Here is a 25,844-nt window from a genome sequence, read left to right as displayed (position 1 = left end):
TGCAAGAGCAGGGGACATGGGTAAGCGGAGCAGCCGGTGCTGTTACTAATTCTGATCAACACACAGGCTCCACTGACGCCACACAACTGAAACTCTCAGCACAGGATCCGAGGGCCAGTGGGTTCTCCATGAAATGGAAAGAAAAAAAATAAATCTGATGAACTCAGTTTTGTAAATAAAAGGCATGAGAAGTTAAAATGGGGTACAAAACATCAAGACGACCCAGATTTCTTTAATAATGAAATAATTTATTATTTGTTAATGGTTGAACAATACAGACGTTTACATATACACAGCAAAGATTCTCTAAAACATGTAGTCCTTCTAAAAACGCATGTGCTAACTGTAGTAAAAAGCACCATTCTCTATGTCTTGACACAGGATTTACATTGGCGTCGTATTTACATAAAGAAACATCTGGAAACAGAATTGCACACTGTCATCTGCTCCCTGTTTAGACTGTGTTTATCATGAGGAAGATGGCCCCCAACACTGATGGTTCACAGCTACATTCCCAGAGCACCACGTCCAGGGACAAGGGGGAAGGCAAGTTTGGTAAAATCAAGAATGCCCCCTCCTCCCCCCAGCCCTCGAGAGAGAATAAGAAATCAAAATGAAAACCTGGATCAACATTACAATTAGCTGTCTTACTCATTCTCATCTTATGATTTTGTTGCGAGAAGACAAAGATACTTGATTTCTTCGGCCATTCAACAGCTAAGTAGCAGTGCCAGGCAATTATTTCTTCTTTCAGAAGAATGTGAGAAAATTGCCCATGTACTATTAATGATAAATCATGATCAATCACATATTGCAGCCCTCCCTACAACCCCCAGGTATCTTCAAAAACAAAGAGATCTGATCAAGTAAAATGAGAAATACCAACTCATCTAACAGGGCCTTTAGGTCATCTTCTCCCAGAAGAATTTTTAAAATCGTGAGTAGCCAGCTACCTACACATACTGCATCCAAGAGTTAGACACAGAAAAAACAAAAATAATAGATTGCCATGCAGGAAACTACCTCGCAGCCTTTGGCTTCCTGGTGCTCAACACACAGGGCAGGTAAAAGACAAAAAAAAAAAACACTTGGGAAAACAAGTAAGGATAGAGACTCGGGGAAATAGATGATATTCTTGCCAATACCTTATGGTATAGAAACCTAAATGATAATGTATATGTATATTCTTTGCAAAAATAAGTTTTCTAATGGATGGGGAGAGGCAAGAAGAAAAAAAACACACAAAAATCCCTTAGCAAGCCCCCAAATATTGCTAGTCATTTTGAACATCACAATCCTACCTAGTTTGCACTTGTTTTTTCTCCCCACACCCTAGGATTTGCTCTTGGCCACCTGAGGGATGAAGAAGAGAGGCCCATTGGGAACCCAGGTAAGGTTCCTTTGATTCTTTAAAAAAAAAAAAAAAAAAAAGAGAGATTAAAGGAAATGCCCACCTTTAAAAAAAAACAACAAAAAACATATGGCCAATTGCAGGGTCAGGGCCTGTTTAGACTTAAGTGCTCAATTCTGAATGGAAAGTGAGATTATTTTAGTCTTGGGTTGACAGGGAGAAAAATCAAGGTCCTGTTAAAAAAAAAAGTGATGCTCCTTGAAGCAGTCACTAGAGGAAGGTGCCCGCAGTCGCTGTGAGCACCTTGAAGGCTTCGTATCCCTGCTTAGCAACAGAAAACTCACACGAAACGCCCTGGTGCTCTGCCGCCATCCTAAGCCAAAAGGCACGGGCAGTTACGTCTCCTGGGTGTTGGCAGAAACACACACATCTATTCTCTCCCTGCACAAAATGAAACTGGACGCCACACTCCTGTTTTCCCATTTGCATTGCAATGGTTTCCATAAGAATGTAGTTGAGATTTCATTTTAGTTTTTTTAAAATCAATTTTCACATAAAAATATGCATGTGCCTATATTTATACACATCTCTATTTACGTACAATTGTCAAAATCTTAAAGGCTGGGGTTTATGTCTTTGCTCATCCCCTCCCCTCAACAACCCTAACGGAAAGGTTTTTCATTTTGCTTAAAAAAAAAATCAAAACAACCAAGAGGACTGTGTAGCTCTTAACAGTCAAGCTGGTGGGTCAGTGAATGAGAGGACAGACTGGCGGATGGTGCTGCCCATCGGCCGTGTGGGGAAGGGAATTAGCTGCCACGGGCTGAGTTTGCTGGTCCGGAAGGTTACAGTTTTGGTCAGAGAGGCCCATCTAGCTTGCTGATTCTGTCTACCTGGAGTTCAGAAAGTAACGTCTAACCCTGGTGTCAGTTTATCAATCTGGCAAGTTCCACATTTCTATGCAGTCAAATTGAAAAGGACCAGACAAACAGTGCAAAGGTAAAATAATTACTGTTTTATATCGGGACAGTACATTTCATATTTTAACCAAAAGACAAAAAATGCAGTTTAACTCAAAGGCACAACAATTAAAACACAGAAAATAATGGCGTCTCTGAGATGCCTTATTTCTAAATTAACAAATACACGGATTCTGTTCCCTTCCCTCCCCCAACGCAAGCCCACAAGCTTTTCCCAGAGTCCGGAGTATCTGATGCCATCCGGCACCGTGGACTTGTGAGGCGCCTGAACATAGCTATTACACAGAACGCTTGCGAGGTTTAGCGAACGGCATTCGAAAGGGACCTCAAAGTGCAGACATATCTTCTCAAACACGTTACAGGCTGAGCTGGCTCTTTGAACACTATCACTCTGCTTAAACTCAGGAAGCAGGCTTTAAAAATGCAGAAGGCATACGAGTTGTATTTCAGTGCAAATCTTCAGCTGGTAATTGGAAAAGATTCCAACGATAAAAAAATCCTTTGTGTCACCTGCCCCACCCCCACCCCAAGCTGAAATGAAGGAAAAACCAGAACAAAATAAACACAGGAGGAGAGTTCTACATGACTTTGGGATCATTTAGCAATCCACTGCTTCCAATTAAAAATTCGTTTTAATCATTGAGAAAAACACAAAAGGCATCGGGCTTTGTTTACATTGCTCTCGTGTCCAGAGTGAGCTGCTGTGCAGAGTGTGTGGACATTTGGTGTGTGGAGGTGGAGTGGTGAGGCGGTGGCAGGCCAGAGACCGCAGGCCAGCGGGGCACGGGGCGGCACCCATACTGGTCCAGCCGTTAGCCCTTAGGGTGCAGTGCTTCTGTGGATTTTAGGAATGTCCTCATCACTTTGTGACATACACTCTGCTTCAGCATCACAGGTTTTTACAAATGGTTTAAAGTCAATGGAAAAGATTCGCCAGAGGCTGAAAATATCAAGACCTCAAAAATATGAATGCAAAAATATTAAGGGGGAATGGACCAATTTGTAGATACCTACATACAAAGTTTCTAGAACATCTATAAAAGCACAAAGTCATAAGAATTTATTTTCCATTACATTAGTTTATATAAAATGAATAAATAGTCTTTATAGATTTAATGTGTCTTATGTACATATACATGTGCTCTGTTTTAGCTTAAATAAAAATGCTACAAAGTGGGAGACCACGTAAGAGAGAAATCTTAACCAAGAAGAAAAAAAAAAAATCAGCCTTTTAAACTATCAACCCAAAGCCTTCGTGAAGAAGTCCCGGGTAAGTCCAAAAATAACGAGGGATTCTGGTAACTGGTACCAGCCCTCCTGTTCCCCTGCCAACACAGAGCAGACACGTGGACTTCTCCTTTCTCTGGTGGCGGGCACCAGCTCAGCCAGTGCCAAAGCTCAGTTATTGCTGAAAGTTAAATAGGAAAATAGAATTGGACCAAATGTCACTTATTCGGGGGGGGGGGGGGGGAGAGGCATAATCAATTTGTGTTAAGTGGGAAATGGAGATCTAATTTATCTCTGAGGTAGGAAAAAAAAATGTTCCAGAGACAAGTAGCATAACAAACTTGGAGAAGAATGCGCATTGGGGATAGCAGTACACAGCGCAGCCCCAAAAACTTCACACAAAAATAGACTGTACTATTTTGTTGGTGAGAACAAGCGATATTGGAACTTGGATGAGCTGTGCAACCCCAAAGCCATCTTCTCTAGGCGTCCGTTTCGGAAAGACGCCCGTCCGCACGGGGTTCTGGGACCGAGCAGGGGGTGCGGGTTTCCTGGAGGTATTCTGACCCCTCCCCGGGAGAGGTCTGCGGGGAAGAGCTCTTAATGCCACTGTCAGAGCTGACTCTGGAGTTCTGAGATCAGGCTCTCAACTTTGAAGCTTATTTCCTTCAATTTCCTAAGCACAAGACACAGTCAGACATTTCTGCTAGGCAAGTAACACAGTAAGCCAGAACACATTAAGCAAGGCCTGGTAGGCTGCGCGGGGACAGTAAATAAGGGGGGGAAATTGCTGAGATGTGAAAATTGCTTATTCGGTCTAAGAATTCTTGGGTGCTTCAAATTGATTGGAATGTACAGTCTCTCAGAGACAAATTTCTGTGGAGAGAAAGAAGCGAGTGGATGAAATCAGAAGCCCACAATCCCAAGCACTCCTGGCAAACGTTTACAGAGCTGAGTTGGTGAAGGTGGTACACGGAAGTGGACGTGCGAGGGAACCGTGGGCGGGTCCGGTACACTACCTACTCAGATCGACAGGAGCCCTCGGGCGGCCGCGGCGACCCCTCTTATAGGCCGAGGCACGTCTTGCGATTGTCCTGCAGCTTTATTCTCTTGACGGTGGCGCTGGAGTAGCCCTCGTCACTGCCCAGGCTCTGCATGCTCCCCCGCTCGTCAGAATCACTCACGCTGCTGCTGCTCCAGTCCAACTCGCCCGTGAGGTCGTCTGTGCTTTCCACATCCACATCGATTTCTTCTGTGGGAGGACGAGAGAGAGAGAGAGAGAGAGAGAGGTAAAGGCACCGTTCAGAGAGCTCGGCCTGAAAACCCGAGCGACTCTGGGCAAGCCCTTTGGACACTGGGGCCTCGCTGCTACAAGGAGAGAGGGACTCGTTACTGAAGGTCAGCTCAACTTCCCGACATCGCACGCAGACGCTCAGTTCCCTCTCTGTCCTGCCTGTGGCCAGTGGGGGGGGGGGGGGGGGCGGCGAGGACGCAGGGACGGCTCACCCCTGTCGGAGTCGGAGCGCTCGGAGGAGACCGTGGAGCCGATGCTGTCCATTCGTATCCTCTCGATGCCCAGCTTCTCCAGCTGCCTCTTCAGGTGCCGCTGCTCTCGCTGAAGCTGGTCTATTTGGTGAATGGCTTTCCTGTCACAATCTTCAAGTTTCTGCAAGTCAAAGGGGTAGTTAGAGCCCACAAGCAGATTTCAAAATTGGCAACGACCCCGCATCTTCCTCTCTCGCATTGGCTTCTGAAAAGATTGGCAGATTTCATTCATTTATGTGAGCAGCTTCACACAGAGACAGGAAGTTGGCTGACTGGCTTGGGACCCCTGTCTTTGCCCGACACCTTGGGCACTGACCGCTGTGTCAGTGCTGTCACGAGGACTCTAGGGAGGATCTGAGACTAGCCGCCTGGTGCCCCTCAATTTTGATACAGAAAAGGCTGCAGGCAGGAACCAACCTGTCTCCCATGCCTGCAGAGACACCCTGAACACCTAATCTCCCAACCAGAGCAGTGCATGTGGAGGGAGCTTAGGAAACAGACTTCCATTTAAATGTGTGTTTATTCAAGTGCATGGCCCAATTACATAAGCGCTTTTTGCATCATGCCAAATCTCAATTAACTTCTGTTTGTTAGCAGGAAATAATAGTCCCTTTTGAAGCCCTGATTTCAAATTGTCCAACATAAGAGCTTTGAAAACACATTTCCGTAGACCACTTGTTTTTACAAATCTGTCCTCTAGCTTCTCATATTCTTCAGATAATTAAGAAGATGGTTTAATTGTGATTGTTTTGCTCTAAACAGACGTTCTTCTCCCTCTATCCCCCCCGAATTGTCATTAATGTAGGCTACTAACCATAATTAAAGTGACATTTTCCAATCCTATATAATAAAAGGGTAATATGCAAATTATCTCCTCAACTGGTAGTTTGACCAGAGTTCAACTAGTGGGCGGGGCCAGCCACACCCCACCCATGCACGAATTCATGCACTGAGCCTCTAGTCATGACTATTAAAACATGCTGCACAGTGATCTGGGCTGTGGGTCTCAAGAGCCTGAAGAGAACTCACTCCCCCTTTGCTATCCCAGCTCAGTACTGAGGCTACCTCTGTGCCCGCCCTCTCGGAAGTCCTGGGGACACAGGTGACTAGAGACCTGGTCCCCTCCCTGAGAAGTCTATATTCTAAGGATAGTCACAAACCACTGCTGGATGCCAACTATGACCAAGTGCTGAGAGAAAAAATCCAGTAATAGGACCACCTGTCACAGAAGGTAACCAGGTCAGGGAAGGTCCCCTGAGCTAGTGGTATCTGTGCTGAGATAGGAATGATGACAAGAAATTCAGTAGGTAAAGAAAGAGGGGGAAGCATCCAAACAGAGGGGACAGCATGTACAAAGGCCCTGTGGTCTGAGAACATGACAAGTGCTGGGGACTGAAGGAGGGCTGGGGCACAAAGGGGGATGCTGCACACAGGTGAGGGGCAGGCCTGGTGGCAGAGCATGTCCTGAACCACAGAAGAATTTTAAACAGGGTGACAGAACATGAGCTTAGGACTGATTGTTCTTGGGAAGATCAGCTCAGAGGAAGGCACTGCGGGATTTATTATGGTAGATGATGGGTGAAAAGTGAAGGAGACAGGCTGTGAAATATTTAGGTGTTGGAGACAACTTAGATATATGGCTAAAAAGTAAGAGCCCTGAGTTTCTGGCTTGTATAATTCGATGGGCAGTTGGATGGACCACTTAAAAGTTCTGGTGCCTTGGGGTGAGAAACACTCAGATGGGTCTGGACCTGTTGCGTTGGGGGTGCCTGTGATTCATCCAAAAGGCGGGAAGGAAGAGCTCAGAGGTCCTGCGGATGTACATGTGCTGTCCTCGTAACAAGCCCTACTGCTCAGGCAAAGATAAACAGGCACCTCAAGGATACACTTACCTTTATGTGCAATTTGGCTTTTGTTAATAAACTCAACGTAGTGTGTCGATTGGATTCAGGCCCGAGTGGCACTAACCCCTTCAACTTCTCCAGGCACAAACGAAGATGGGCCCGTCTATAAAAAGATCACAGTAGCGTTTCAGAATTTCATGGCAGGCCACAGGCACACCTCGAGAACAAATTCAGAGAGAATGCAGTTGCCTAGGGCCAGTGATGTCAAAGACCACCAATGACCTCTGGCCCAATTTACATCTTCTGAAACCAGACAACTCTGGTGGAAACACCAAGGAGAAACAACATCCAGGGTTTTCTACAGTTAAATCTATTTAAGATATCTGTGTTGAAATAGGGACTAACATCTAATGTTCATCAGGCATATTTATCAGGTTATCTCCAGGCTTGTGAATAGAGAATATCCAAATTCAGAAAATAATGACATGGCAGGTGATAATCCTTTTAAACCATCCTCATCTTTACTCATTCAGGACCAGTCAGTCACTATAGTTATAGCACTGCTGTAGACAGTATTCCTACATGTGAATGACCTACTATTTATTAGTTTTATCTGAAATAGCAAAGATAGAAACAACCCAAATTACCATAGGGAATAAATAAATTAGGGTACATCCATGTAGTGGAGTACTATGCAGCTATGAAAAGAGAATATGTTCTATGTGCTATTAGGAAAGAACTCTCGGGTATATTAAGTGAAGAAAAGTAAACTGCATATAACATGCTATCTTTGGTAAAAATGGAAAAACTATTTGTGTTTTCTTGTATGGACATAAAATCTAGAATGATACATAAAAAACTAGTAACAGTAGTTGGGCAGAGAGAAGTCAGGGAATAGACTGGGATGAGGAAAGGGGATAAATTTTCACTAAATGTGTTATACTTTTTGGTTTTTCAACGATGTAGACTACTGCTACTCAAAAGATAAATATATATATATTTTTTAATGAATAAAGTACCACTGGTACTACTACATGAACAAGCATGCTGAACAGCTGGAGAGAAGCACGTGTACCTCTTGGAGGGTGGCGGAACGGAGCCATGGGACAGAGCGGAAGAGGAGAGAGGCTGCATGAGGCAGAAGCCACATCAACACCCTGAAGAGAGAGCCTTTCGGCAGAGACTGGCCAGAAGCACAAAAGTCCCTGAATTTTTGGAAGGTAAGACTTCCTTGAAATCTTGGATTGGGTGTTATTCTAGAACAGAGGTGAGGAACGGCCAGCTCGCCAAATCATTGGGTCTGGCCCTGCCAAGGCATTAGGGGAGAGTTAATTAAATGTTTGACCAAATACAGCAGGCTAATTTTTAATGATGTTATAAACAAATGACCCTGGGCAGGAAAAAGGTTCCCATCCCTGTTCTAAAACATGGCCGGTTCCACAAACATGGCCAAGATTCAGGATTTTTTTTTCAGCCTCCAACCTCCTAAAGCCTTCCCAGGCCTTCCAGCCCATGGAGATGCCATCTTCTGAGACTTATTTGTTCATTCTGTTCACTGAGTTTACAGGCTGATGCCCTGTCTGGCAGGTACTTAACCATTCAGAGCAAACTCCTTACAAAGTGGGGACTGAGCGTCATCACTGCTGCGTGCCCACAGCGCCTCCCCGTCCCACAGGCTTACTAAAGGGCTGCTGAGTGGATCATGCTATCTAGTCAACTGACTTGAAGCTCCTCGAGTAGAGTCCATTTCTCCTCTATCTGCGCCTTCACAGTGCTCAGGATCCAGGGTTTTAGACACAGAGCCGTTACCGACACACAACGATCTGAGCAGAGCTCCTAGGAGCCAGGGAGCCTGTTCTCAGCTGAACTTGAAGAAAACCTTAAAGCTTAGTTTGCCCTTTTTCTCCCTCTTAAAAATGTTACGGTGTTACTGAAACTTGGGACTGCAGGCCAAAAGAAGAAAACTGCATCAGAAAGCTCTATGATCGGTCAATATGCAAGGAAGTCAGTTCACACCCTTCGCATCAAGACTTCAGATGGTCCCCAAGGCAGATCTGGCCCGCGGTGCACTCCACAGGCTTCTGAGCCCCTGCCTCATCTGCTTCTGGGCCTCCTTCCCCATCCTACATTCTCGAAGGGCCCTCTAAGCCTTAATAAGCTTGGGGAGAACAGCTCTCATTCCTGAGCCAGGAAGGTTTAATGGGACAAATGCCTAACTATATTATAAGGCTTCCACTTGCTCCGAAAACCTGTCCATTCATTATGGTCACAAGCAAAAACTCACATTAGAGGTCTTTTGGAACATGGGTGTATAAAATGTACTCGTTCACCGTGGATAATAATAATCTCCAAAAAGAGCAGGGAAAATCGATCATGTTACTAGAAACACCATAAGAAAGTATACTTATACAGTTACCCAACTTATTTCTTATTACAAAGTTTATAGACTAATTGTCGAGTTAGGAAAAAGAACTCAGAAATTAAAAGGAGTTTAAGACATTTTTTAGTTGGCTTGTTATTTGCAAAGACTGCATGATTCAGAACAGTCACATTAGTCTTTATGACGTAGGTTTATCTACAGATGAGTATGTAAATTTTTTAGGAAGTTTGTCTACTGATAAAAATATAATAAAGTCATCTTTCCATGCACCGTCATTCTAGTTACAGAGTCTAGCCCAGAAAGTATTCTCACTACCCAAATGTGGGTTTCCAAAGAACACTCCCAGTTGTGAAACTAGAAATACTCACTTTGACTAACTTGAGCTGAGGCAGTACATGTTCACTGGGTGTCCTCTGGTCTCGTATGAAAACAGGACAGCAGTGCTTTCTGGCCTTTGCCAGCGCCTCTGCTCCAGCCCGAGGCCGCCCTGCCCACCTGCCACCTGCCCGCAGACACACCCTGCCTGGTGCCTGGCAGGCTCAGTTCCATCACAGAGCAGTGAAACTCAATTCCTCAACCAGATGAAAAAACACAGACATCTCCGTAACAACTCCCCCTGAGGGTCCTCCACTCTGAGACACAGACACCTCCACCCTGGGACCCGGAGGCCTGCAGCACCACGGAGCTCCCAGGTCCAAAGCCAGCAGAACAAGCACGTGTCCCAGCTCTCCCCTCAGGCCTGCCTAGCCTCCTGCCCAGGGCTCTGGGTTTGTAGGGGGGCCTGGTGACCAGTTTTGAACCAGGCCCAACTCCCTTTTGGGGAACTGGCAGGGGTTTTGCCACATATCCTCAACAGGAAACCACTAGACATCTTCTCGTATCTCCTCCCCTCACATCTTCTTCACACAGTCCCGCCTTCTGCTGCCAAGAGCTGTCTCCCGCTACCTCCCCAAACCGCCCCCCCCCCCCCCCCCCCCGCCGCCCCCAGCAGAAGAGGGTTTTGCCAAATCCTGGCCTCCTTCGGCCCCAGACTGCCTCCTCTTTTTGTGACGATCCAACTGCTCTGTACCTAGGTCATGAACTTTGACAACCTCACCTGCTGACTCTTCAGAAACATTGCTTTAGTTATTCTGAATGGGCTGATACACCTTTGGTCTATGGCAGCATAAAGAAACCAATCTTTGATCTGAGCTATAATCAGTAACACTCGGAATAAAGTGTGGCCTATAACTAAATTAGATATAAACTCTAGCTTCTTGTCACTAAGTTTTTAATATCAATTTTATTTTGTTTTTAATTTAAAAACAATCTGCCAATCTATACAACCCAATAATTAGTATAGTGACTAAGAGTTAAGTTTTGGGACCCTGACTTTGCCCCTTTCTCCCTGTGTGACCTTGAGGAGTTTCTTTATCCACAGATCATTTCCTCAGCAGAAGGTGACAGTCCCACCTGAGGGCCCTGTGAGTGTTAACTGAGACAGGAAGTCCCCGGGCCAGGTCTGACATGGAGTGCCCCATATACAGCAGCAGTTACTCTTCCAATCCCCGCTTCCTCTGTGGAAGAGTAATTACGGGAGCAAACGTGTAACTATAGCTCTGTAATATTCCCTTAAAATCATAGGGAACTCCATGTCTCACTAGGTAGCTAGAGGCTATCTGATAAAATCCAATCACTAAACTCACCCTTAAAGAAAATAGATCTCTCTTGCCATTAAAAGATGGAAAATCTTACCCATTTTCTATGGGAACACAGGTCTTGCTTATGCTAAAAGCACTTGTTTTACATTATAAAATTAGCAAGGAGTTTATAAAGCTATCGCATGCAAAAGGAAAGGATTCCTTTGGGCCACTCATATCCTGTAGAGGCAGGGGAAGAGGGGCTCAGGCGGAGGGCCCGTCCCAAATGCCTGGCCTCCCTCTTACCCCTCCACTGCGAGGCCCCAGGAAAGTAAAGACGGGGGCAAAGCGCCGCTCTTGGGACTTGCAGCACATCTCTCTACGTGTTTCCAAACCCAGAGACCCTGCGACACCTCTGCCCAGAGCACGCTCCAGAACAAACTTAAATCAGTCTGGGAAGGATCTCTGGGAAGAAAACGACCAAACTTTGCTGAGAGATGTAAGAAAAATCTGAATAAATGGAAAAAAGCAGCAAATTCCCAGATATGAATCCTCAAAGTAAAACTGTCAGTCTAATATAATTCCAAGAAAATAATTCCAACAGTATTCTTTATAAAACTGGGAAATTAGTATAAACTTCAGCTAGAGAAATAAATGTGTGAGAGAGACTGCCAAATTTTTTGAAGAAGAAGAATGAGGAGGAAATGTGCTGTACTAGATACTGAATTGTATTATAAAGCTTCAATAATTAAAACAGTATACACTAGCCGAGACCGGTTTGGCTCAATGGATAGAGCGTAGGCTTGGGGACTGAAAGGACCCGGGTTCGATTCCGGTCAAGGGCATGTACCTTGCAGGCATATCCCCAGTAGGGGGTGTGCAAGAGGTAACTGATCGATGACTCTCTCTCATCGATGTTTCTAGCTCTCTAACTCTCTCCCTTCCTCTCTGTACAAAATCAATAAAATATATTTAAATAAATAAATAAATAAATAAATAAATAAAACAGTATACACTAATACAGGACTAGAGAGACAAATCAAGTGAATAGAATAAAAAATTCCCAGGAACAGACCCAAGAAAAGATATGAATTTAGCATATAGTGGGAATAGCACTGCAAATCCTTGGGGGAGGGGAAAATGGATTAGTCAGAAAATGGCAGGGAAGTGGGGAGATTAGCATAAAAATAGATTCCAAATATATTAAAGATTTAAACATGAAATGCATCTGGATGCCATGCAGTTCTGTTGTTAGTTTTCCTTAACTATTGTCAGCCATGAACCTGAGAAAATAAACAAGCAAGTGAAAAGTCACTAATGGTGAGGCAGTCATCCCCGGAGCCCTGGCACTGGCAGAAGGCACAGGCTGACCAGCGTGCTCTTAGACGACCCTCAACGCTGCCTTTTTTTTTTTTTTTTTTTAAATATATTTTATTGATTTTTTACAGAGAGGAAGGGAGAGGGATAGAGAGCGAGCTAGAAACATCATGAGAGAGAAACATTAATGAGCCGCGTCCTGCACACCCTCCTCTGGGGATGTGCCCGCAACCAAGGTACATGCTCTGACTGGAATCAAACCTGGGACCCTTGAGTCCGCAGGCCGACACTCTATCCACTGAGCCAACCGGCCAGGGCAACACTGCTCTTTTTATTTCTGCCTCCACACTCTAGCTTCCTTGACTCTATCCATGTGTACCCCAGGCCAGCAGGTTTGGTAAGCTGGGGAACAGATGCAACAAGAGTAATAAGAATCTAGGTAGATGGTGCCATCTGGAAAGAGTGCTCCTGAATTTGCTGTGTCAACTCTAAAGCTCTTCCTCACATGGACGTGGAGACTGGGAATGGTAACAGGTCAGTTCCCTGTGTCTGTGCGCGCTTCTCTGTTGTGAGATTAGTCTTCTTTATTGAAGGTGTGACTGAGCTCTCTCCCTCAGATTTTCACAGTACAGAGAAAACGATACAAAACATAATTGTAAGATCAGGGCAGAGCAAACAACATGGAAGCCAGTGAGTGAAGAGGGTAGATAATAAGTGGGCTTATAGGGGGACCTTGAAACACACACTGAGCCTTATTCATGCATTTATACTCCACTCGTACTTCTCAGAGGACAGTGGTCTGTGCACTGCTGCCTTCCTAGGAGCAGGGTGTGATGTTGAGTGAGACCAAGTCCCTGCCTTGGAGGCACTTAAAATCTAGTTGGAATGGTCAGACATGTAAACAAGTTATTGCAGGATCATTTATCTGAGTGACCTTCAGACCATGACCAATATCAGCTCCCACTGAAAGTTCCAGAATGGACCCCCTTGCCCTCTACCAAACACATTTCTTCATGTTTCTCAATCATATCTGGTTTGACTTAACTTCTCCACGAAGGTTTTTAAGCTTTTATAGCGTATTGTAAGTTTTTCTTTTTTCAAATGATCACATTCCTGTATTCACATGCTACAAACGTCCTATGTATCTAACTGTTCTGTTTCTTTTGTTACCAAATAATGGAAGAGACCAAGTCTTCTAATTTATGTTAAATAGAAATGACAATGTGTCTGCAGATATTGAACTAAGAGTAGAATCTGATGTCTGCGATCATTTATATCCCTTCTCTTTGAAGAAAGCTTTCTTACTTAACAAACATGATACACTGAGTACTAGTTTTCATTCAAGTTGGGCCTCAGATTATTAACCAAAGAAGAAGAAGAGTTATATAAACAACAGTCTACTTAACGCCAAGGCTTTGCCATTTTTATCTCCTACCTTTGTATGCACACAGAGTTAGCCAATTAAATAGCCTAATAAATCCTAAAGGATAATTGGAGGGGAATAAAAATAATTTCAGACATAGGTATGTAGCAAGAAAAAGAGGTTTTTCAGGATGAAGTAAGAAGAAACACATCTTAAGGGGTCAAAAGTTACTTCCTTAAAGTGATGATAGGGCCTAACCTTCTCCAGAGTTTGGTTTTAGAACAAACCTTACTGGGTTAAACAAAGAATCCCGATGAAGGTATAAGTCATGCTTTGAGAAAAGAAAAGAAAAAAAAAAAAGGACTTTTTTCTTTTTTCTAAAATGATCCCTTTATAAAAAAAATTGCCAAATGCTTCATTATTACCATCTTAATTAAAACTTTGTAAGGTCTTGGAGATTTTTCAGAATTGTAATAGAAATCTTTGTAAAAAATTACAAGGTAGTTATATATGCTAGCTGTACAGGAACATGGCACTCCATGAACAGTGAATGCTAAATGAATTGGTGGCTACATTTAAGTTATAAAATCACTTCTCTATTAAAAGTATGAAATACAGCCCTAACCGGTTTGGCTCAGTGGATAGAGCGTTGGCCTGCAGACTGAAGGGTCCCAGGTTCTATTCCGGTCAAGGGCATGTACCTTGGTTGTGGGCACATCTCCAGTAGGAGGTGTGCAGGAGGCAGCTGATCGATGTTTCTCTCTCATCGATGTTTCAAACTCTCTATCCCTCTCCCTTCCTCTCTGTAAAAAAACAACACAGTAAAATATATATTTTTTTAAAAGTATGAAATACATAAGTATGCCTCATTAATATTTCCTTTCCAGAGCCCAATTTATATATATTTATATATATATACATACATATATATATGTGTGTGTGTGTGTGTGTGTATATATATATATAGATAGATAGATAGATAGATAGATAGTAACTACTACTTGCTTGCTGTATCTCATACTTTTGACTATTAATGCCTATGATTAAAAAGTCAGTGAGTGGCCCAATGTTCCAGGTAGGGGATTGGAAATTGATTGAATAACCAGCATCTCTCTCTTCTCCAAGTTCTTCCAAGGGCAGATACCACTGACCCAAGAGGAAAGATGGATGGGATTCTAGGATACAAATCGGAGTGCTCCTCCACACCATCAAATACTGCACACTGATACCTATATACTCCCTGTGTAATAGCCAGGTCGTGCCCTTAGCCTCATGTGGCAACCAGGCGATGTGGATGTGTTACAACATCCTACAGTGAGATCTGAATGTACTTGAGGGAGTTCAGGCACAGTAAGAGTGGTGCAATGCACACCACAACTCAGACCCCATGCAAAAGTCAGTCCCCTCTCCCTGTGACTGAAGGAGCTTAGCTATTTGAAAAGCCAAAACTCGAAAGTAACAACTACAGGGGCCTGCGATGAACTGGAATATCCTGCTAGAAAGGACCTGACTGAAACGTTTCACGTGCCAGGCCAGATGCCACCGAAATACTGTTGGACAAAACGAAAATAACAGCTTACATCAGGCTGCCGAGTCCTCCCCGCGGAGCACACACAAAGGTCTTCGTCATGGGGTGCAGAAGACTCTGGCAGAGGTAATCTCTCTAGACCAGCTGCCTGATTCCAGCAAGGCCTGCACATGCACCATTCCAGAAAAACCAGTGTCTGCTACAAAAGGAGATGCTAGAGCCTTCTTTTTTTGGGGGGAAAAAAAGTCCATGCTAGCACCTGACTCCTGACAACGCTGCCTGCTTATATGCATTCCCCCAGGCTCCATTTGCTAAGGGCTCAGTGAAAGGGATTCAAACCAGAAGAATTCCCAGTAAAAAGAAGGAAACAGCAGAATTACCATCAGCAAAGAGAATATAATAACAAAGGATTAAAATGTTTTCTTTTTCCAATAAAAATCATTAAGTAATTACAATGGGAAACCAAAAGCAATAAAAAATATGTAAATCAAGCCGAAGACAGTTTGGCTCAGTGGTAGAGCCTCGGTCTGAGGACTGAAAGGTCCCAGGTTCGATTCCGGTCAAGGGCATGTACCTTGGTTGCCGGCACATCCCCGGTGGGAGGTGTGCAAGAGGCAGCTGGTCGATGAGAAACATCGACGTTTCTAGCTCCCTTTCTCTCTGTTAAAAATCAATAAAATATATTAAAAAAAATATATGTAAATCAGGAAGGAATATCTTTTACAAAAAAATGTGCAAGATGTACATGGAAACATTTATAAATAAGAACTTTTTAAGGTGAACTTATATTGGAACTATTTAGTTCTTATTTTGAAAATCCCAGAAGTAGTTAGGGGATGAGGAGTTGATGGACCGATTTTAAAATCACCAGGGGAAAAAAACCCTGATGAAAATAGCTAAGAGCACGGTTAAGTAAAAAAAGAAGGGGAGGAGAAGAGAGATTTGCTTTGCCAGATCCTGAAGTGCACGATAAAACCTCAGTGATTAAAACAATGTACACTGGCATGGAAAGACTTAGCCATAACCTGGCTGGCGGGCAATCAACCCAGCAGTCAACATCAAAACCCCTATCAACTTGTATACCACTAATTCCACAATTACAACTTTACCCTAAGGAAATAATTATTGTGTTGGACAGAGATTTATCTACAAGGTAAATTAAGGAAGCGTTGCTTACATTAGCAAAATACTGGGAAGAACCTAGCATAGGTGATTGGTTATATGAATTATAGCACATTCATATGATGCTATACTGGGCATTCACTAAAAGTAATGTTAGGAAAGGAGATTTAACAACAGTGGAAAATGTTCATAATGTAAGATTCAAATTATTTACTATATGATCTGATGTTAATTTTTAAAAGTATGCACAAAAGTCTAGATAAATATATAACTTAGCTGGAATGTTAGCAGTTTTTACTGCTGCAAGGTCTATTACAGGCGATTTTTTTTTTTTTTTTTTTTTACTATTCTCTTAAAAAATTTCTTTTCTGAATTTTCAAATTTGCTACACTGAACTAGATTTTTAAAGTTATTTTCCAAAACCAATTGGAAAGATACATTTCAAAGGTTCCTTGGCTTCCTCTGGCTGCTTGATTCATGGATGATTTAATTTTTAGTATGATTTTTCTATATTTCTTAGACACTTACTTCTACAAGATTAGTTTTTGACAAAAAGAAACACACCATCTACCCACCCAGGGTGTTTCCTCAGGAGGCTAGACCCACAGCATTAAACACGCACCCACAGGGACACTGACTGAGCCCTCCACCCCACGGGCAGGTGGGTCTGCATGGCTCTGGGTTCCAGCCTCTTTGGTGGTCATGGCACCTGGTCCACTGAATGGAAATCCCCACTGCCTCCACCAGCCTAGGTCATTCTCTCTCCCCACCAATGCCAGGATTATTTAAGCAGTACACTGAATACAGTCTCCTCAGAGTGGAGTCCTGACGAACACCAATTATTCAGAATCTCAAAAGTGCCACAGAAAAGATTCAAAGAGGAAGAAAATCCCAGGTAGAAGTTTTTGTTTTTGTTTTTCTAAATTGCTACCTCTTTTTTTTTTTTGAGAGCTATGCCAGTCTTTGTAATGGGATGGTAAGGTAAAAAATGGCTCACATGTAGTAGCATTTAGCAAAGCAGTGTTCTCTTATGGCATCCAGTTACTAAAACCAGGGAGGCTGTAAGCACAGTTGTTCAACTGACCTCAAAACCCTAAAATCTTAAGCAACCGCACTACTGAGGGAGAAGTGGCGACAGCTTTAATCTCCTCCCCGGACTGCAGCAGCCAATGCTTGGCTGAATTACGTAAATGTGAGTCCTTACTTCCTTCTCTTCTGTTCACAGGCTCTAGGCTGCAGGAAGAATTATCAAGACCTTACAAGACCAAATTCCAAAAATGAAAAGACAATAAGGAAACGAGATAAGTAACCCTTCAACGAACAGAAGTTGACTAGTCATACAGAAGCAGCCTGAGTTACAAGCAGCCTGCCCAGTGGTGACTTCAACTCCAGTTTTCTGTAACTTTTGCCTCCAGTCACTTGTGCATACCTGCATTTCAGCACTCAGCGTGTTAACTGGAACTCTCTGCGCCTTTCTCACGGACAAGCTACGTGTCCCTAAGGTGGGGACCATGCTGAGTTAACGCCCCAGTCTGAACTCACTTAACACCAGTGCCCAGCACAGGTTCTTGGGCCACTGTGGGTAGAAAACAGACATCTCGGAGCTACTATAATAAATGATAAAACTGACGTTCTGGTGGCATTCCTGCAGAGGCGCAAGGCACAAAGCTGTAGCAAGGAAGCCTAAGAGCCCTTACGTGGAGGGACGAAATTTCAATAATTAAAATAAACGCCTAAGTAAAATGTTAGAGGGGAGAAGGAACACTAGAAGAATTTCCAGCAGAAAAATCCCCAATTTACCCAGTTCACTCCAAAGGAGCAAGATGGGAGAGAATCTAAACATGGAAAACAAAAGCTAGGCTCCCTTTCCACCTTCCGAAGAGACACTTCTGAGTTTCCAGTTCATGATATATAAACCCCTAAAGCATAAAGGAAGCTCAGACTTTAAAAAGTTCCGACTTAAAACATGGCCAATCACAAGAGAGAAATGAAAAGAGAAGAAGAGACGGGGAGAAACGTGTGTCCAGCAACACACTTGCTATCCATCTCCCCCCTCCCTCCACCCCCCCCCCCTCACACACACACACACACACACACACACACACTCTCTCTCTCTCACATAATGGGATAATACTAAGTGTTTGCCCTGTTCCAAGATTTGCCTTCCCAGTAAGGGTCTGGTCTGCCCTTTCATTGAGAAACATGTCACTCAGTCCTGACTTTCACAGTCAGGCTCGGCTCCCTCATCAAGGAGGGTAAGCATGATATTGTGTGTCACCTTGTTCATGCAGGGCACCCAGAAAGCCAGCCTGTTTGGAGCGGGAGCCCACATTTCAAACTGAAGGGAGCTCCGCAAGTAGAACGAGGCTTGTTCAGTGATCTTAGCCCCGAATGGACATGAAAATCACCTTGGAGCTTTAAAAACAACAGCAGCTAGTGTACACTACTCTCAACCCAAACCGATGAAATCAGAATGGCTAGGGGTGATGCCTGGGTGTTTGTTTTTTTTTTAAGTTCCACAAAGAATTATTATGATTCTTCTGCATAGTAAAAGCAAGTGGTTATGTTTTGTTTTTGTAAAAAAGTCTACTAGAGATAGATTTGCTTTAAAAAATCCCACGAAAAGGGTGGTGTTGGTTATACAAGATTGGCAGAAGGTTGATACCTGTTGAAGCTGGGTGATGGGTACATGTGAGTTGATTACATTATTTGCTCTATTTTTGTAAATTTGAAACATCCTATAATAAAAAGTTACTTTATAAAATTAGCAAAGATAACAATTTGTTCTCTTCCTCCAAAATATACACCTGTATAAGTATAATGTATTTAACATTAAAAATAATTACTGTGGGGGGAATGGTAAGATATGTACACAGCTAATAATTTAATAAAAAAATTACTAAAACATTATTAAAATATAAAAGCTCTGCAAATGATTCTAATGTGCAACCAGAGGCGAGAGCCATCAGGCCGTGTCCCTGTGGTGGACAATAAGATGTGAACGCGCAGCACGGGGCGATGGGGGAGAGGAACTGAGGCCGGGGGCAAGAGCCCAGGGAGGGCGCAGCTCCTCTGCGAGTCACTGATCCAATGTCTGCTCTGCATCTGTTTGCCCGCATTCTGAGAATCTCTGTTCACAAGTACATTATAACTGCGCACACTCATATTTGTATGTATATATAGTAGTATTATATATATATATGTGTGTATGATTTAAACAGCTCTGTCAATTACATCCAGTAGCATGTAATTTTTAAAGAAACACCATCTGGGAAACACTGCCTGGGACCTAAAATGCTCTGGCCTGTGGAACAGTCACACGGAAAAGCATTCCTCAGGAGGCCGCGGGGTGAGGGTGGGGTGTGGTCTTTAGAACTAGCAAGCCCTTCCTCCACCTAAGTGACTTCTGGGCAGAGCTGCTCAGAGGCTCAGAGTGAGCTCTTACACCGCGTCCTACCTGTAGGAGGAGCTAAGAAGAGCAAACAATTCCTAATTTAATGACTAGAAAATGCATCACAACTCCCCCATCCCACCCCCAAACCCCAACTCACCGGTTCTTCTCCATCTCATTGTGAGTTGATCTGAAAGAGGGAACAATAAGAAAAGGGTAAGATTATTTTTTGTTAAAGGACTACTTCAACAGAAAAAAGGGAGCATAACTCAGCCCCTTTGGGGGTCAGATAAATGTAAATACCTAAAACAGAGTTCAAGGAGAAGTGGAAAACTAAGAGGCATGCATTCCCCAGTGGGAAGGTAATCCATTTTAAGAAAGGAAAGAAAAGAAGTCTATTTATACAAAGACAAAAACAGCTGCACAATGTGATGTGAATTTGGCTTATATCATTCCACAAGCTCACTTTAGGCCGAGGGTACAGCAGTGGAAGTGGCACCCCCACTCCGGCCCTGGAGTTTTTCTAGATGAAGTATTCACCAAAATTTTATGCTAAGCTGTTTGACTACAGGATTCAGTTAAAAAAAATTATATATATATATATATATATATATATATATATATATATATATATATATATATATTTTTTTTTTTTTTACAGAGAGAGAGAGAGAGAGAGAGAGAGAGAGAGAGAGAGAGAGAGAGAGAGAGAGAGAAATCGATGAGAGAGAAACATTGATCAGCTGCCTCCTGCACACCTCCTACTGGGGATATGCCTGCAACCAAGGTACATGCCCTTGAGAGGAATCGAACCTGGGACCTTTCAGTCCGCAGGCCGACGCTCTATCCACTGAGCCAAACCGGTTTCGGCAGGATTCAGTTTTAAATGGGTAAAAATCACCCCTCTTCCCTCCATCTTTGTATTCCCTGAAGTAACTATTTTATCATATAGAACCTCCTGGAAGGATTGTATTGAATATCTATGAAATGACTTTAGGAAGGGCTTCCAAAACTCATTTCAACATACAGACAATAGACTGGTTAAAGCTTTGCCACTGACTGGTTCTGAGGAAGAAATAAAACTCTTTACCATTCTGTCCTTGGTTAACCCCTCCGTAAAATGGGAATAAAAAGTATTGCTAATTATCTACTGAACAAGCATGGATCAATGAGGTAGCAACTGCAAAAGTGATTAGAGAGCCCTGGGTGAAAGCTGTGGTGGATGTGAAATCAAATTATTAGTGTATTTATAGCTGACCTTGAGTGTAAGGTCTGGTCTAAAATTTATGGACAGGTTTCACAAGAGTCACAAGCAGTCAGTCAAGTGGTCACTTCAGTGTCCTGCTCACACAGTTCCTCCCTGACTGGTTATAAATAAACCTGAGGAACTCCCCAGAGTTACAAAGGCCCTGGGTCCTGCCCTTCCTTATGGAAGCTCTCTAGAATCTAGCCACCTCAGGAGATTAGGGTTCAAGTCATGAAATTCTGTGGGGCCATAATTAGAACCTCACTGTGCCTAGGAGATAAATTCTCAGAGTAATTATGAATCACTACTTCCATGAATTCTTAGCCCCTCATTTACATGGGGTGGGCATCAAATTTGTTCACACCAGAGACTAGGGGTGTGTGTGTGTGTGTTGTGTGTGTGTGTGTGTGTGTGGTATGTGTGTGGTATGTATGAGGTGTGGGGAAGCATGTGTGTGGTGTGGGGAGGTGTGTGTATATGTGCGTGTGCGTGTGTGTGTGTGTGTGTGTGTGTGTGTGTAGTCTTGAAATGGGACATTTCCAATCTGGCACTTAAACAACTCTTCCACAAGGAAAAAACTAGAAAATGACAGCACGTTCAGTTTTAGAATCTTTCTTTTCTTGATAAAGGATGCGTGAACTTTAAGACTGGTTAACTTAAAAGCTTTAGGTTGAGTCCCTTGGTTCCCCCTCTGTATCCTTCAGTTGCATTTTCCTGAAGGTTTATTTCTGCAATGGCCAGCAGGACATCACAGTTAACAAGAATCTGGCTTACAGTGCAAACCTCTGGCTTAAAATCACGTGACATTTTAGTTTTAACAGGGAATAACAAGTTCAAAGTCTGACAGATTTTTTAAATGGATGGAAGTATATGGCCACAGCTGGCAAAGATTTCCCCATTTAACCGCAGACAGCACCATCCTCAAGTGCCATTCTTGGAAGTGGAGGAGGAGGAGGGTGGATACTGGAAAAGAACATGGTCTCCTGTCAGAGAAAACAGCAGCACACGGGGCACACTCACCAACCATTTCTGGATTCTTTGAAGACACATATTTAAAAATTCTAAATCCTTAGGACAGACTTTTTAATAGATTCCATAGGAACCACAACTCCTTCAAACTTTGAACAGAATTTTGGAAACTAAAGATCTTATTTGATTCTTAGGGGTGCTGAACACACTGTGATGTTTACAAGGGGATTTAGACCTAATGGCTCAGGCATTACTGAAGTGCATTTGGTTTACTGAAACCGAGTTTCTTTTTAATAAAAAGCAGACCTTTTCAGAAATAACCAGTTCAGAGATCGCCTCCAACTCTGTTGATGGGTCAACATTTATATTTTTAATTACAGCATTAGAAGAGTCAGATACTTTGTATCACAATGATTTTCCCCTGTGATTGATAAATCTGTAATCATTAAAGGCCCAATGTCCCCATTTAAAAATAGATTCTAACAGAAAGATAACTAAGCCAAACTACATAGTATCTGAGAATGAGAACAGTCCTTGGCTCAGACTCCCCGTGTCAGGTCAGCTACCCAGCCACTGTCTCATAAAAGAACTGGGTGGCAAGTCCTGGACTTCCTCTTTCAAATGAGTGCCAAAGTCTGCTTTACCAATTTAACATGCTTTTAAAGCCTGGATTTCAATTCTACATTCTCAGTAACTTATTTCAAAAACCAGTAGGAAAGGGGAAAAAATTTAAAAAAAAGATTCCATCTCCCTGTATGCCAGTAGTTCTCTGGATGATTCCAAAACAATCAATATTCACAATTTCACTTGCTTTTGTTGTTTTTTTTTTTTTAAAAACAAGCAATCAGAAAAAACTTCAGATCTGCATTTTCAGTTCCCAAGAAATGTGATATGTGGCTAAATCTCATTTTTTATTGTCCAAGGAGAAGCACTCCCCCACCCCAGCTCTACAAACAAAGAGCACAGCGTTTCAGCCCGAATTAACAAGAATAAACTGTTACCCAATGGTTATGTAAACCAGCAGCAATCTCCCCACAGCCTTCAGTTCAAAATCCCAGCGATACAGAGCTCTGGGTATAAGTCTAATTCAAATCAAGGGATCAAACCGCATTCTCTTGGGGGGGGAGGGGGGATGGCTCTCTGCTCAGGTCAGGAAGGAAATGATTACATTTACATAAAACAACTTGCTCCTGCTTCATAAGATCGCGCGGCGTCTTCTCCAGGTTTAATCATGGTCTCTCAAGAGATCCTCACATCACTGAAGGCATTGCACTCATTCACGACTAGTCAAGAATATGGACAACCGTGACGGCCTCCTATTTCTAACCTTGGAAAGCAAACCACATCCTTGAAGAGAACAGAGCTTTTCAAAAAATCAGGAGTTGCAGCCATTTCCCCCCCACGAATAATGCTTCATAATAAAGAGAAGAGAAGGGCTGTTTTTTGGCTTGAAATTCTCAACTTTCATTATTTTTCTTTCCTAATCACCTTCCGGGACCAAGCCACTCCTCTTCAACCTCCTCTTCTTTTCCTCTCCCAATCACTGAGCACCCCCTGACAACTCTCCTGTGAAACTTGGGGGAAAATTAATTGCTGAGGACTATCCTGGAATATTAATATGGACAATTCCTCTCTCATCCTGAGTAGATAAGAATAAATGAACTACTACTCTTTTCCAGAAAAATAACCCAAAAGGCTTCCAAGTTCTTAGAAACAAAACTTTAAAAAATTAACACTGCTAACAAAATGCAACCTTGCTAAATTGTTCTATATCGTTGTGTAATCCAATAAGTATTAGCATCCTTATTAAAGACACAGGTAGTATCCAGGCACAGATCTATTAGCTACCACTTTCAGGTAATTGCTAAAGGAGGAGGGAAAACAAAGCAATCACCAGGTAATCAGTGACCAGGCTTGTGCTTCACCAAGTGCCTTCCTATTTCAGAGCTCAGCACCTGTGTCCTGCCCACATCCCGTGGTTCTACCAACACTGAGGACACTGGGCTGAACCAAGGGCAGAGGAGAGGCAGGAACAAATGGGTTAGGTGTAAGTAGGAGCCTCTGGTTTTCGGGGGTCAGTATTATACCCCAGAGGCTCGCCAAATACAGCTCCTTTCAGGGGGTTATTCATGAGGATGGGAAAGGGATAAGGATTCCAAGTCAGCAATGAAAATGCCAATGGTTTTAATTTACTGGAATGAAAGGTATAGTTGAATGGATCTAATAAAAGAGATTTCCTAGCTAACGTATTTTAAAAGGACAGCAGCATTATCAGAGAATTCCTATGCGCCAGGAGCTGTGTTCAGGGCTTTAACATGGGAATTCACTGACCACTAATCCAATGCTTCCTAGTGAGAGCCACATATCTTAAGAACTGTAATAAGGCTAATTAATATAAACGGGCTGTGGCATATTAATATTTTGATGTTATATGTTCCTCGTCACCAAAAGGCAGATTTTAACCTCACTCATTCCTCTTTGCCATTATAAATAGATAGGACAAACTACATCATCAGACAAACCATTGTATTACATTTACATGTAAAATATGAAAACCTACTACCCATGCCAAGCCAGATACTTCAACATGTCTATACATTTTTCATGATGAAAAGTGAAAGAAGTGGATAATGTCCATTTCTCGTTTCAATTCCCTCCACCCAAACCGAGGGCTGCTTCCTCCAGTGGCTTAAGACCATGTGTGCCTTACAGAATCATGATCGCCACTTAATTTCCCGGGTTATTAGCACAACAGGTAACTTCCATTCTGCAGGTAGTGTTATCTGCTGTATAGCCTAACAGGGGAAGAGAGATATTGACCAAATTACCTGCTGCTGCTGTTATTCTTCTTGGATTTGTTCCTCCGTTTTAAGGCTTCTCTGTCCTTGTTATTGTATGGTAACATGGAGGCATACCCGTGTTCAGCTTCTAGAAAACCGGAGGATCCAGTTAATGAATGAGCCTGGAACACTCAATACCCTCTCTTCTCCACAGTATTTCCCTTTAAAAATTTTACCTATGTTTCACTGAAGGAACCTAATGGGAATAATTAAACGCAGCCAGGTGGAATTCTTAGAACAATGATTGTTTTTAAAATTGTGTGAATGCCCTCAGTTCGGAGCAGGTGTAAGGAGCATTCCAGCTGCTCATTGTTGAGAAAAGACCCGTCAAGTCGCTGAGCGCATGGAGCCCGGGCTCCCCATGGGCAACGTCCAGCAGGTGTGCTCGGTGGGGCCGGCCGCAGGCGAAGGTGCGGGGCAAACGCCGGGCGGGCGCGGGGGGTGGGAGGGCAGGGGAGGCGCTGCTCCTCCACCGAGACCGGCCAGCTGGGAAGAACCCGAGGTGGTGGACCAAGGGCCTGGGCGAGGGTGGTCCCCGGCACCCCACCCGCGACGGGGTGGGGAGGGTGCGACATTCGGGACCCCGGGGTGCAGGGGCTCCCCTTTTACCCCCCACTCTTGCCTGGGGGTGGGGGCAGCGGGCGTCCTCCCTCCGGACAGCGCGGAGGGAGAGCCGGAGGGGTTAGGAGCGCTCGCGGCCGCGCTCTCCGCGCCTCCAACTACCCCCGGAGCGGCAGGGCGCCCGGACCCGCAGCGGGGACCTTCAGAGCCCCCGGCCCCTGGTGGGGTCCGACCCCTCTCGCCCCCGTGCACCTCTCTCCCGCCGCTCCAGGAAGTCAGCCGCCTCCAGCAGCATCTGGATGTTCATCCGAACCGCCGTCGCCATTCTGCACCGGGGGCCGGAGCCGCGGGACCAACCCCCACTGCCACGGGCTCGCCGCCGGACACCCGCGACCCGCTGCGGACCCGGCAGAGCGGGGCTCCCAGAGCCTCTCGGGCGACCACGCTGGCCGGAAGGGGGAGGGGGCCGCTGAGCTGGGCACCGCCGACGCCGTGACAGAACCCGAAGAAGAGCAGCAGCCGCCCCCGCCGCGGAGTGTTTATCCCCGACTCACCATCCCC

General features: G+C 43.9%; 2 protein-coding genes across 3 annotated transcripts in view; one reads left to right on the top strand and one right to left on the bottom strand.

Annotated features, from left to right (window-relative positions):
- ASPRV1 (aspartic peptidase retroviral like 1) overlaps window positions 1-25,844 on the top strand; it is a 157,513-nt gene that overhangs the window by 128,108 nt on the left and 3,561 nt on the right. The gene's annotated exons all lie outside the window — the stretch shown is intronic.
- MXD1 (MAX dimerization protein 1) lies at window positions 228-25,844 on the bottom strand. Of its 2 annotated transcripts, XM_084901237.1 has the most exons (7): window positions 25,536-25,844; window positions 24,711-24,810; window positions 19,828-19,857; window positions 6,996-7,110; window positions 5,065-5,224; window positions 4,582-4,810; window positions 228-4,434 (listed from the first exon to the last, which is right to left on the bottom strand). In XM_084901237.1, exons 1-6 carry the CDS (start codon window positions 25,606-25,608, stop codon window positions 4,623-4,625), a joined length of 666 nt encoding a protein of 221 aa, XP_084757363.1. In that variant the 5' UTR covers window positions 25,609-25,844; the 3' UTR covers window positions 228-4,434; window positions 4,582-4,622. The 2 variants fall into 2 exon arrangements, with proteins under 2 accessions (XP_084757363.1, XP_084757362.1); XM_084901236.1 differs by having other exon boundaries at window positions 228-4,810; window positions 25,536-25,843.

The sequence above is a fragment of the Pipistrellus hanaki genome, assembly GCF_964339955.1.
Source record: "Pipistrellus hanaki genome assembly, chromosome: 12".
In the NCBI taxonomy this organism is placed as follows: domain Eukaryota; kingdom Metazoa; phylum Chordata; class Mammalia; order Chiroptera; family Vespertilionidae; genus Pipistrellus; species Pipistrellus hanaki.
Note: the sequence above shows the minus strand (reverse complement) of the source record. Positions and strands in the feature narration are given on the sequence as shown.

Bases quoted from the DNA above. Each gene is read 5' to 3' on its own strand.
- MXD1 (XM_084901237.1), bottom strand. From the start codon at position 25,608: ATGGCGACGGCGGTTCGGATGAACATCCAGATGCTGCTGGAGGCGGCT. The intron at 7,111-19,827 runs GTGAGTTGGGGT...ATCTTTTTATAG, and splicing joins AATGAGATGGAGAAGAACCG to ACGGGCCCATCTTCGTTTGT. The intron at 5,225-6,995 runs GTAAGTGTATCC...TTTGACTTGCAG, and splicing joins AAGCCAAATTGCACATAAAG to AAACTTGAAGATTGTGACAG.